This window comes from Perca fluviatilis, chromosome 22 (genome assembly GCF_010015445.1).
Source record: "Perca fluviatilis chromosome 22, GENO_Pfluv_1.0, whole genome shotgun sequence".
NCBI lineage: Eukaryota > Metazoa > Chordata > Actinopteri > Perciformes > Percidae > Perca > Perca fluviatilis.
In genome coordinates this window covers 8,334,131-8,347,436 of record NC_053133.1, presented here as the reverse complement: position 1 = coordinate 8,347,436, position 13,306 = coordinate 8,334,131, and the positions used below count along the sequence as shown (strand labels likewise).

Genomic DNA, 13,306 nt, shown 5'->3' with positions numbered 1-13,306 from the left:
GAGCTTCAAAAAGAAAATGAACATACTTGTTTTTTTAATACATATAAAATAATCTTTCAGATTAGGAGTTATAAATTCTCGGTAAAACAGGGTTGTCACCACAACAACAACAACAACAACAACAACCTCCCAGTTGTAGACGTCACGATCTCGTTTTGGTGGGCGTGGTCTTAATTTTGGCACGTCAAGGCAATGCAGAGTAGACAGAGCAGCCAAGCAAAGTCGCGATACTTTTGAAAGGGCGATACCATCCTGCTACAGTGTAACGTTAACGTTTCGAGCTAGCTACTGACACCGCCTCACAAAGTATTTTCTAGTTTTGAGTCCTGCATCGCGTCCACACACTTTTAACGGTAAGTTTGAATTTAAATCAGCGGCTGCATGTGTGTGGAAGTTAACGTTTTTGGTTTTTTTTGCATTTTCTAGCCCAGTTAACGTTAGCTAGCCGTTGTACTTTCTCTTTTAGTGTAGCTAATGTTAACCCATCAGCTTTTCCCCTCCACACCGACTAGAAGACGTGCTTGAGTTGTCGCATTATCCATGATACTCCCCACGGTGTTGTACTAGCTAGCTAGCTAGCTACGTGTTGTAACGTTAACGTTAATTGTTCGAAGATAGCTCACGTTAAACCTAGAGTTATAGGCTACTAAACGTCCTAATAACCTTAATCCTAAAAGTACATTGATGTTTGTGGCGTCACGTCACATTAACGTCGGGTATGTAGCAGCCCTAGATGATATCAGGACATTTACTGTACGTCTGTCACAACTTATTGTTAGTGTTGCCAGCACCTGAATGCATGGTAATTTACCTTTTAGTTGTAACGTCACTGCAAGTTTAAACATATTTTTATTCGCAGAAGTAACCTTACGTTATGTCCTCCGCCTTCTAACAAATCTGGACCAGCATCTAAACAATTCTCACATCGTTATATCAAGTTTGTGCCGCGAACAAGCCTAAACGGATGCATTTTAATGTTCACACGGTAAAGTCCCTCTCTGTCTGTTTTGTTTCCCCAGCTTGTTACCACACAGACATGGCTGCCCAGTGTGTAACCAAGGTGGAGCTGACTGTGTCCTGTGAGAATCTTCTGGACAAAGACATCGGCTCAAAGTCCGACCCGCTGTGTGTCCTGTTAATGAGCAGCTCTGATTCCCAGTGGTATGAGGTAGGATGGCTGGATCTGGATTCATGACTTGTGTTGAGCTGTTCAAATCAGTTACATTTAATTTTGTCTGAATGTCAAACACCACGATCAGTCGATATTCCAAAATAACATTTATTTTGAAAAGGAAAAAAGGTGTTCCCTGCTCTAAGAAACTAGTTATACTGAATATGTTAAACAATATGCTTTACCTAGGTGTGGCAGTTACAGTAATCTGTTGCTTGTGCAAGAGAAAACCCTTGTAAACCCTCAAATGGAAAAGTCAGTGTTTTGTAAAGGAGCATTCACATCATGTCCATTTCCTGTTTCATCAGTGCATGTGTGCCAATACATACTACTTTCTATACCTTTGTACAGACTTCCGGATCTCTTTAAATGCGTGCATGTTGCAAAAAAACAACAACAAAGCAATCCATCCTTTCTAACAGGTGGGGCGCACTGAGAAAGTCCAGAATTGCCTCTGCCCAAAGTTTGCAACAAAGTTTGTCGTCGACTACTTCTTTGAAATAGTGCAGAAACTGAAGTTTGGGATTTATGACATCGACAACAAAACTATTGACCTGAGTGACGATGACTTCCTGGGGCAACTGGAGTGCACCTTGGGCCAGGTAAGGCTTTCTGTCTTCTTGCAGAAGCAGTGTTTCCTTTAGGATTTTTTTTTAGCAGTGGGGGCTGGTCCATGAAACGGAACTGACACTGCTGCAACACAAACAAATATATTTTTTCACCTCTATTCACACACACAATGAGGCATATTTTCAGTTGTGATTGAACTGTGTTTTTTGAGTTACTATATAGGCCAACTTTGATCTTGACATATAGGCTAAGGATTCTGTAGCAAATAGCAATAAACCCACTATTAATTACATTATCTTAATGCAGTGTAACTACTTCAGCATTATTTAATGCACCTAAAATACAAACGTTCTCCGACATGCACTCTAACAATGCAGCCCTATTTCTGATATCGGGGGGGGCCACCACGGTCAAATCAATATAGAGGAAACACTGAGAAGGACACAAGGGCATTCTTTAGCTTCTAAAGCCGATAGATAAATCCACTTGTGGCTGTTTGGCTCTGTGGTGTGCTAAATGTTTCAGTTCCTTACTTTTAGTTTTGGTTTATGTTTGGTTCCCATTTCCCAGCAGTATAACGATTTATTATAAACTGACATCACAGTGGAGTCAGTCAGACAGGTGCAGGACACATGTAATAACATACTATTGTTACAGATCACGAGTTATCATCCCTGATAAGTATTTGCTGTTTAGGCCATCTCAGTGTAATCTGACCCCATATGTTAGTTCTGCCTGGTTGTTATGGATGTTTGCCTCGTGGTCAGGAGGCTGCTGTGTTGTACTCACCCGCTGCTTTCGCTGCGGCTGCTGCTTCTTTAACTGCTTGCTTTTGTACTTTGTTTCAGGTTGTGTCCAGTAAAAAACTGACCCGGCCGCTTGTCTTGAAGAACAATTCCCCTGCAGGAAAAGGGACCATCACAGTGAGTGGCAGAGAGAGCTAAAGAGAAATGTTGCAATGTTGTAGTTTTTTTTTCTCTATTTATTTTCACTTCTATTCTTCTGCTAGATCAGTGCAGAAGAAATAAAAGATAACCGAGTGGCAAATTTTGAAGTTGAAGCAAGGAAACTAGATAACAAGGTATGGGTGATTGTTCGTTTAAATATTAAATGCTGTCATTCATTTATAAATATTCAGGTGCATTTTACTTATTGGAGTTTTTCATTTACAGGATTTCTTTGGGAAGTCCGACCCTTACCTGGAATTCTACAAGCAGACAGCGACTGGATGGCAGCTGGCTCACAGGACCGAGGTAAACCCTAATGCAAATCACATTGCTGCTAATGGCTGTGTAACAGCGGTGGAAAGAAAGTTACAATTCTTATACAATTATTTTTATATTAACCCTTAATTTCTTTTCTTTTATAACTTAATGACCCATTTTGGTTTTCACTCATAACTGTTTGTGTGAACAAAAGGATCTACCGATGTCCTAGTTGTGTTACAGCCTTTGCAATAACGTGCACAAACTCTGTGTTGGAATAAGTGCCCCGCGCAACAGAAGGCCACTGTAGCCATCTTCCTGTGCCGTCACTCAGCAGCTGCACTGACAGACCCCCTGGGACCAATTGATTTTTACGAGTAAATGTTAAATCTGATGTTATTTAGAATGAGGAAGCACACAAATCACATTTATGGGTGTGACTAAATTAGAAAACAGCCAATCAAATCAATAAAATTCAAAGCATGTTTGCACAAAGCAGCAACGTCTGTGTTGTATCAGGCAGATGGTCACGCTAAGCCAGACGGTGGCCTGCTACACAACACCAGAACCACAGATTTATATTGTCCTGCACCTTAGCTTGTTGAACGAACGACCAAACAAACATTCACCGGGGGAAAGTAATGCCCGCTAATCCCCTTTTCTCCCTGTTTTGATAGTAAAAAAACAAACAACTAATTAACAAATTTTAAAGCATGTTGACATTATTTTTGACTGCAAAAAGAATGACCAAATTAAGAATGTGCATAAGTTCCATATGAATTTGTTCTTGATGGAGTAGTCTGTGCACCTGTATAATTTTCCTTAATTCTGTCCTCAGGTGGTGAACAACAACTTGAATCCAACATGGAAACCCTTTCGAATTCCCCTGCAGTCTCTCTGTGGAGGAGACATGGACACACCTATAAAAGTACCCTTAATAACTTTTTTTCTAACTGTAACTATGTGCACATCTGGAATGTGTTTCTGACGCTTTCTTCGGGAATTGCATTCAGTGGTACTATGTGTTTACATGGGCATGACATACAGTAATACAACCTTTCTTGAAGGTGTAAATAGTTTTCAGGGCCCAATTATGTTGACTCTTTCAGATATTTTAAAACATGATTGTAGTGTATTTAGTACTAGCTTGATGATATGTATGTTTTTTAACTTCTGAAGCGAGCATGTCAGGAAGGAAGCTGTTTTCAACTATACAGTACAAGTGAGTTACCAGCGTGTTACAGTGTTTGTCTTTTTTTTCATCTTACCATCACTTAATGGGTGAAGTGTGTGAATGGAAAAAGCCAGAGTAAGCTCTCTGGTCCTCTGGAGTTTTCTTCATCCAACTTAATCCTGTCACAGAACGCATTTGTCTGAAACTACCGTACACATTCTTCTTGTAGTCACTTTGGTACCAGCTTTTATCTAGTAGGACAAACAGTTATGTTTGGAATCTCACTTCTGCATGTTTTTGTTTCTTCTGTTTTCTACGTCTCCAGTTTTTAAGTTTTTAACTAAAAGGGTCAGTTTGCACAAATTCCAAAAAACCTTTTCCCACTGCTTCGCAGATAGTCTTAGTTTTATTTTCCCAGGTTTTTTTTAGGATCTGCCTCCAGCCCAATACAATGGAGGCAAATGGATTTTTGAAGTGTCCCAGTTACTTTGGATAATGCATAGATCTCGCTGTGAACACTGCATCTTTTTTTTTCTAGTTTTGGTGAACGGACCCTTTAGTTGAAGCAGCTGATGGGATTACATTTCACTGGAATTGTTCCTCGTACCATTTCATGTGACAAATACAATCGATTGATTGATATTTGTATTCTCTTTGTAAAACAGTTTTCTTGTTTGCCACATCACTTTTTAATTTTACCTGTTTCCAGGTTGAGTGTTATGATTATGACAACGATGGCTCACATGATCTTATTGGATCCTTTGAGACAACAATGACGCGCTTCCAACAAGCATCACGAACCTCTCCGGTATGTATGTATGTATGTATGTATGGGTCAGGGTTAGGGGGTTTAGGGTTAGGGGGTTAGAGTTAGGGTTGCAAATCTAAAAACCCTAACCCTAAGTATGTATTTGTGTGTTTACATTGTTTGGATGTAACAACTAACATTCCAAATGTTGTTTCAAATAGTCTTGGTGATGGTCAGAACCTACTAGTCATTGTGAATTAGTCTAGCGAAGAGCACCGACTAGTTCCAAGCTAAATGTACAACACACTACTTTAGTTTATAGGGTCTTCTGGCATTAACACCCATGCTGTTGTGTTTTTGTCCTCAGGCAGAGTTTGAATGTATCAACAGTAAAAAGAAACAGAAGAAGAAAGGCTACAAGAACTCTGGTGTTGTGAGCGTGAAGCTATGCGAGGTATAGTACTGTTTTTTTTTTTTTATATGTTGAATGTGCTCACTTGTGCGATTAATCCTTGGACAGGATTGGATGTCAGCCTGGGAGAGGGACAGTCCAGTTAGCCATATCCCAGTGTCCGCTCTCTTCCCGGCAGGGTGTGAAACAGAGGGACTGTAGGTTCTGTTCGGTTCTGCCGCTGATCAAGCAAATGCTGTTTGTTGTGGGTATCATAGCAACGTTTTTATCCAGTTACCCCCGCCTGCTGGTATGGAGAGTTATTTCCTCTCCCACAGGCGCAGAACGTATGTGGTACTTGGCCGTCGGTTGTAGTCTGCGCGATGTATTCCAGTGCTAATGTTTGACAAAGACAAAGGCAACGAGGGCCGACGCCACAGTCAGCCTTCGTCGCCTCTAGTTCCTGGCCGTCGGCTTGGTTTGTCAGGGACTTCAAGTAGCCGTTTGGATTTGAGATTACATGTGCTCCAATACACTTCTATAAAACAAATGTTTTATATTTTAGGTGGTGAAGGAGTATACCTTCCTGGATTATATTATGGGAGGCTGTCAAATCAACTTCACTGTAAGTTTTGGCTTCTCTATTAATGCCTCTTTTTGTTATTCATATGTATTCCTGGGTCACTAATCAGCCCTTTGTGTCTGCTGGCTCCCTGAATGTTTTGTCAGGTGGCTATTGACTTCACAGGCTCCAACGGGGATCCCAAGTCTCCTCAGTCTCTGCATTACATTAGTCCTCAGGGCGTTAACGAATACCTCTCTGCTATCTGGTCTGTTGGCAATGTCATCCAGGACTATGACAGGTATGTATGACACATAAAACACAGTCTTGTACATTCAAAACTTCAGACAGAATTATAATTTGTAATACTATGTAATAGACTAATCCAAATTAGTGCTAACTTCCAAATATTTTGAAGAAATACCCCATCATCAAAGTTCCCATTAGTTGTATACAGATCTTTTCCTAATATTCTGAGATGCCATGATGACAGAAGCATTAATGAAATAACCTGTACTAATGTCTTGCTTTTTCCTGTTGCTCTGGTCTAAAATTATCTGGCCAAAGGACTACAGTTGAAAATTAGCTGGCTGGCTAACACTGGCACATTTACAGAAATGTTGATTAATGTGTGTTGTCCTTTTTATTAAATAAAGAATAAGAATAAATACCACAGAACAACTGTGACGGTGAGAGTATCAACCTATTGGCAGCTTAGCTTGCATTTCTTTGTGCCAGCTGTGGCTGGGATGGTTTGCATTTAATTGACAAAATATAAGGGTTGAGTGGACTTATATCTGTGACGTTATAGCTCGATTTGGTTTTGGAAATACTTTCCTTAAGTGGATCAAACTATTACATCTCAACCCTAATAGCTGAGGTTCTGACAAATGAAGTGGTGTCTGAGCCCTTCATTATTACAAGAGGTTGGCCCCAAGGTTCACCTCAGTCTCCACTTCTGTTCATACAAGCTATTGAACCTCTAGCAATAGCAATGAGATCTAATAAGCGAATACAGGGGATTACAATTGGCAACAGAGATCATAGAATAGCTTTTTTAGCTGACGACATAATTGTATTCTTAAAACAATTAAACGCATCCATACCAGCAGATCTAATTGGTAGTATCTCCTGATAAGCTCTTCAAAATCATCACTAATGCTGCTTAACGTAAATTAAAGACAATATATAAACCAATACTTATTTACTTTCAAGCTCTCCTCTAATTTGACATAGTTGGGCATCAAAATAACACCTTGTTTAGAAACTAGAGCACCAACAAACTATGAAGTAATAATGATAGTTAATGAGTTAAGGCCGGGACACACCGAAAATCTGCCGTTGGACAGTCTGGCGAGGTCAGTGACTCGAGTCTGTTCGGTGTGTCCCGTGCTGTCGTCAGTCTGGGGGGCTGTCGGCGTTCATTTTGGCCGACCTGAGATGTTCAGTCGGCGGCAGGGCAGTCGGGACTCACCCGGAAATGGCGAGCGGAATGAGCGTGACTAGAGTCTCTCAAAATCTGACGAAAATCTTTTAAACTGACCTTTGTTGCCTATTTCTCGCTTAAAATGTTTTCAGAAACATGTTTCAGTGAACTATTTTAGTACAATATGAGATCGTATTCTGAACGGCCGCCATGACAGTCTGGCTTTGAATTTCCGGAGAAAACAAACCCATGTGATGCGTTCGTCCAATCAGCTGCCGGTTTTCATTTTTTGGGCAACAATACAGATTAGCGCCACCTGCTGTTATGGAGGCATATTACGTCTCATCTCTTTGGTGTGTTCTGAGGCACTTTTTGGACCAACACGGGGAGACCGATCATTTCGACTGGCTTTTCTGTCGACGGTCGGCCGTCTGGCTGGTGTGTCCTGGCTATTATGTACCTATATCCATGATAGAGAGAATAAATCTATTAAAAATGAACATATTGCCTAAATTCATGTATTTATTTCAAAATGTCCCTCTCGCGCCACCTGCAGGAATGTCTAAGAAATTCACAGCACTCTTCAGGAAAGGTTGTTGAAAATTGCATTTGCAATGAAAATTGATAAAAAATATTGTTAAAAAATATATTGTTAAAAAAATATATTCTGCCACTTATGTACCAGTGTTGTCTGTGCCTCCTGTGTAGTGACAAGATGTTTCCTGCCTTTGGCTTTGGAGCCCAAATCCCTCCCACATGGCAGGTAACACTTACATGTAAATATGAAACTAAAAATGCATGCAAAAGTTAAGGCTGCTGTTTGCATGGATCAGATTGAAAAGTAAATTGATAGTTTAGCACAGGAACTGATATCTAAGGGTATTGTGTTTTGCTTAACAGGTTTCCCATGAGTTTCCCCTGAATTTCAACCCAGCAAATCCATTTTGTACAGGTATGTTTACAAATCTTTGCACTGTAGTTAAATTTAGACAGATGAAACGCATATTCTCTAGTGAACATAGGCAGCTTAATATACAGCAGTACACTGTTTGTAGTGTGTTTATACATGTGTGTATGTGTGTTCTAGGCATTCAAGGTGTGGTGGAGGCATACAGAGTGTGTCTGCCCCAGGTCAAACTCTACGGTCCTACCAACTTCTCCCCTATCATCAACCACGTAGCCTGCTTTGCTAAGCAAGCAATCCAGCAGACCACTGCATCGGTGAGTGTTTATGTGTTCAGCCGCCACCAGTAATATCACTGTTGGCTCTCATGTGGTTGTGCAACATTGAGCAGGATGGGGAAAGAAGCCTCTCAGTACTCCTTTCCCTTATTATTTGTGCATTATTTTCACAATGGAACAACATGATTCAATAATAGCTTGATCCAGAGCAACAGGAGTTTTAGAATTGTAACATAATGATTGCCTGTTCAAGCTATTTTCAGAAGCCAGGCTCATAGATATTACATTAGGGTGCCCTGAGAGGCACTGCCTTGAGTTGTATGCTTGACACTAGCTGGATATGTGTGGAACTCTGTGAACCCCTTGATTTCAGGTATAATAACTTCTTCAAAGTGTTAAATAATGCCTGTGTTGAATGAAATTATGATCATAATAGTCTAAAATATTCGCTCTGGTACAACTCGCCTCTTTGCCTTCCATGCATCTCATTGCTTAACAACAGGTGAATACCACCCATGGACAGCAGCTAGTTAGTAATTAGGCTTAAATAAATTGGATGGAAAAATAACTAACAAATACATTTGGATTTGATTTGAAATCGAGTACACCTTGATCATGTCGGACTACAATGTAAGAAGCATTTGGGTCCTTAAATCTTGCAAACAGTTCAGCCATTTAATTAATGATCTACTACCACTGTTGTCCGCTATCTTCCCGAAGCAATACTTTGTTCTGCTGATCATCACTGACGGAGTGATCACCGACATGGATGATACACGCAGTGCCATCGTCAACGCCTCTCGTCTCCCCATGTCCATCATCATTGTTGGAGTAGGGGGGGCGGACTTCAGTGCCATGGAGTTCCTGGATGGAGACAGTGGACGTCTGCGCTCTCAGACTGGCGAGACTGCCATGCGAGACATTGTCCAGTTTGTGCCATTCAGGCAGTTCCAAAATGTAAGTCCCAGTGAAAACATTCACCACTGATTGCTATATATGAGATATGTCTATGTGAATGGAGTTTGCTGTAAAAAATTAATGGTTTTTTTCTTTCATAAGCCAGCTCATTTCTTTAAGAAATCGCATGCATTTCAAACCCTTTTTCTAAGCATTTCATTGCGTCATTTTCAGTTTAACTGGCTTCAAAATTACAAATCCAAACATACTATAGTAGTGTCCCCCCACCCAATTACCAGTATACATGCCCAAACCCAGGGGTTCCCAGCCCGTCAACCTAGTAAATCTCACTTAGCTTACTTATGTGCCTTGTGTATTTATCTCTTTTCAGGCGCCCAGCCAGGCTCTTGCCCAAAGCGTATTGGCCGAGTTACCTCAGCAAGTGGCCTCCTTCTTCAGTTTATTCAAACTGAAGCCTCCCCGTGATCCCAGTCCTTCATAGGGGTACCCCAAATATTTCAGTCATAAACCCCACCACCACCCTAGCCTTTGCTTGGCCTATATTAATAACTGCTTCACTGCATGAAGCATGTAGTGCTATCCTCATTTCTTTTTTCCTTTCAACTTTTCCAACTCTGTTTTGCTAAAGATCCATCATCAGTGCTTTGTGAGAGAGACAATACATTCTGTACCTTCTGTTTGAGGATCTGAAGTACTGTGACTGATCTCAGAAACATAATTGTTTATATTAAAGGGACAACTCCCCTCTAGATCACGAAAACAGATCAGTTTGTGATACAATTTTCAGTTTTTAGTTTCTAATTGCTACATATCCAAATATAGACAAACATATTGTTAATATATTTGCAGCACAGCTACAGTAAGAGCATCATATTTTCACCATTAGCAGTATATCTCAGGTTGTGGTGTGAGTTATTGGATTTAAAGCCTTATCACACAATCAATATTGTTTGTATGGCTGGGTTGTAATCAAAATGTTGCAAGCCACAATCAGCACCAGCCACAAGCTCAACAGCTGTTCAACTATGCTGTAGTACACCCTATTCAGTCAATCATTGGCCAACAGTCCTAAACTAAGAAGAAATGACGAAACAATATTGCTGCTGTAATTGCAAATGCTGTCACTATTGTTGCTCCCTCCATCTGTTAATGCAACAAATGCAAGCAACTCCTCTGGAGGCTTCCAAAATAAGTGAGAGAAAGGTGGCATCCCGACAAAAATACTCTCGAAATAAAGTGCAAGTGTGGACTCTTCCTTTTAAACTCTTCATCTGTATGACTTTCTACTTCTCATTCACGCTCCCTTCACCTAATTAAATCAGCGGTGATAATTTTCACATGCTAATTTATTAAAACATCTCTTCACTGTTCACTGCACTGTGCTTTTTAAACTCTGTCTTTCGTACTGCAGGGTCCTCGAGAAGCACTGGCAAAGAGTGTGTTGGCAGAAGTACCAGGTCAGCTGGTGGACTTTTACACTACAATGAAGCTGAGTCCACCCACATCCATTCCCGCACCAAACTCTGCACCAAATCCTGTACCAAACCCTGCGGGGACCATCTGATACTACAAGAAGGAAACCAGACATACAGTAGACCTAATTTCATCTCCTGCAGATATAAAGCAGATCCCAGCATAATCTCATCACTCAATTAGACAAATGTCCTTCCTAGCAGCATGCAGCTTAGTCAAAGATAGCCACCCAAACCACACACAATACAGCAAAAGTAAGCACTCCACACTATTGACCAACGATATTAATATTGATATGTGCTCATTTTAGCTTTTATTTAGTGCTACTGCAACCTAAAAATAGACAACAAACTGATCATTCCATCCGTCGTTTTTGATAGATTAAGTTGATAGGCAGGGAATTGCACTTTTAATAATAGTTTTTTGAAAAAAAGCATTTGAGATAAACAAGGATGCATTTGTTGTTTCTGTAGTACTAACTGAAACGAGATACAGTAAATCAAAAATAATTGTCATTGCAGGAACACTGCACTGCTTCTGCTGGTTTTTTCTTTTAATGCATCCTAGGAGTGTGCAGTTTATTTTTATGCCAACATGAAGTTACAATAGCTATGTAAAAGACTTTTACACAAGATAACAAAGATGATTTTTTTAATCATGGCACCAATAAATGGTGAGGTGACCCATATTGTCACTTAGTTTATGACAAATGGTTTCGGCTGCGCTTACTAACATGATGTCATTGTGCTAACCGGGCATCGTTAGCCTTTACAACAGAGCCGCTTCACTACACTTCTTATATAGTGTTTCATTACAGAGTTCTCTGTTGATATGTGTTTGTCACTGTGTGCTCGCGGTGGGAAATGAATGTAAACAGAGCAGTGTGCCAGAAATGTAATACGCCATGACGTAGCTCCCCTTCAAGGCCAGGCTAATGTTAGAGGTTCCTCTAGTGGACAGAATGTGTAACAACAACCACATGCTTATAGCGGCATTGACAATACATAAGCCTGAATAGCATTTGAGCATTAATATTCAACTATTTGAATATCAAAAAAATAATATTTGAATAGTATTACAGAAGAAGACCGACAGCTCTACCCCATATATGATGTTTACATCCTCAGTGAAAGCATAAGTAATGGAGGAAGCATAATTATGTTCATGTAGTCAAGTAGCGTTGTTGCTGTTTTGGCACATAGAGAATTTATTTGCATTAATGTTTGATGCACATGCTTTCCTATGCACTTACCTATAGTAATGTTTTACTCAATGAAATGCCAAATTCTGTGTTTGGGTAATAAACTCAGAGCTATTTATACCCTAAGTATAAATCCGTAATCTTGGAATAACTAGAAAGTCTCATTGTAGTAGTGTCAGATGTGCTTGTTTTGTGCCAGTATTATCACTTGTGTATGTTTTACTGTGGTCTACCATTGTGCCAGTTACTTTTGGTTACTTTCCCTTCAAAGACACCGTTGGGTAGTTCCCTGGACAAGGACTAACAAGTCCTAGACTAAACACGTTTTTATTCCAATGATATGGCCATTGACTTAATCTCTGTTCGGGAAACTGACCTCTTATACATACATACATGAGTATTAAACATGCTTTCACCATAGAAACTACAGTACTGCTTATTGAAATCTATGCATGTTTAGTGCAAGTGTGTTTATTTTTTTTTATTGTTTTTATATGGTTGTACAAGACAAGCTGTAAAACATGTCTCACATATCCGCTTTAGTGCTCAGATAGAAATGGGCAATGTGCCTTATTGTCAACATAAAGTACAACAAGCTTGCTAATAAAACAAATCTTAATAAATACAAATTGAACTTGACATTCATTTAACACCTTTAAAAAAAATTTAAATAAAAAAAAAAAAAAGTCTACTGCCTTTTGTTTATTATATCTACCAACAGTGTGTACCTAACAGAAATGATCAAAAGTTGACTTTACTTGTGGTCATTGGGACAACTGCAGCAAATGAATTTACAAAAGATAATGTTTTTTTATTTTTATTTGTTTGATAATGTGAAGTTGTAGAAAGCTGCAGTGGCCTAATGGGTACAACGTTAAAGGTCCCATAGTGCTCCCATGCTCCTTTTCAGGTTCGAACTTGTATTTTGGTTTTTGTTTAGATATAAATGTAACTGATTGTGTTAAATGGGCTTATGTGTTGCAAAAACATTGAAATCTCACTTTAACCATATTAGACCTTTAATAAACGCTGAGCCTAATCCTGAACTGAGTTGATATACTCAACTAATGTGCAGTGAAGTGAGGTAACAAAACATTTGTAGGTAAAAGAAAGGTTCTCCTAACAAAAATATGGAGTGCCGTTGATGTACATTTTCAATCTATAAAAACGCAGTTTCCAGTTTATCTAATGTAAGAATTTAAGTATTCACAAGTTCATCCGTAGATCTAAACAGTATTACATTTTTGAACTTAAAATAAAACTTTGTGCAAACTTCTTAACCAAA

At 39.6% G+C, this 13,306-nt stretch overlaps 1 protein-coding gene across 2 annotated transcripts; it reads left to right on the top strand.

Annotated features, from left to right (window-relative positions):
* The first annotated feature begins 185 nt into the window (after nt 1–185).
* Nucleotides 186–12,650, top strand: LOC120552407 (copine-3-like). 2 transcript variants are annotated; one of them, XM_039790464.1, is made up of 17 exons: nt 186–353; nt 1,020–1,168; nt 1,594–1,773; nt 2,590–2,664; nt 2,751–2,822; nt 2,914–2,994; nt 3,785–3,874; nt 4,830–4,928; nt 5,236–5,322; nt 5,825–5,884; nt 5,989–6,122; nt 7,956–8,010; nt 8,148–8,199; nt 8,335–8,468; nt 9,150–9,386; nt 9,718–9,830; nt 10,759–10,895. In XM_039790464.1, the coding sequence occupies exons 2-16, from the start codon at nt 1,037–1,039 to the stop codon at nt 9,826–9,828; spliced, it is 1,599 nt and encodes a 532-aa protein (XP_039646398.1). In that variant the 5' UTR covers nt 186–353; nt 1,020–1,036; the 3' UTR covers nt 9,829–9,830; nt 10,759–10,895. The 2 variants fall into 2 exon arrangements, with proteins under 2 accessions (XP_039646398.1, XP_039646397.1); XM_039790463.1 differs by lacking the exon at nt 9,718–9,830 and having other exon boundaries at nt 187–353; nt 10,759–12,650.
* Nucleotides 12,651–13,306: the final 656 nt, after the last annotated feature.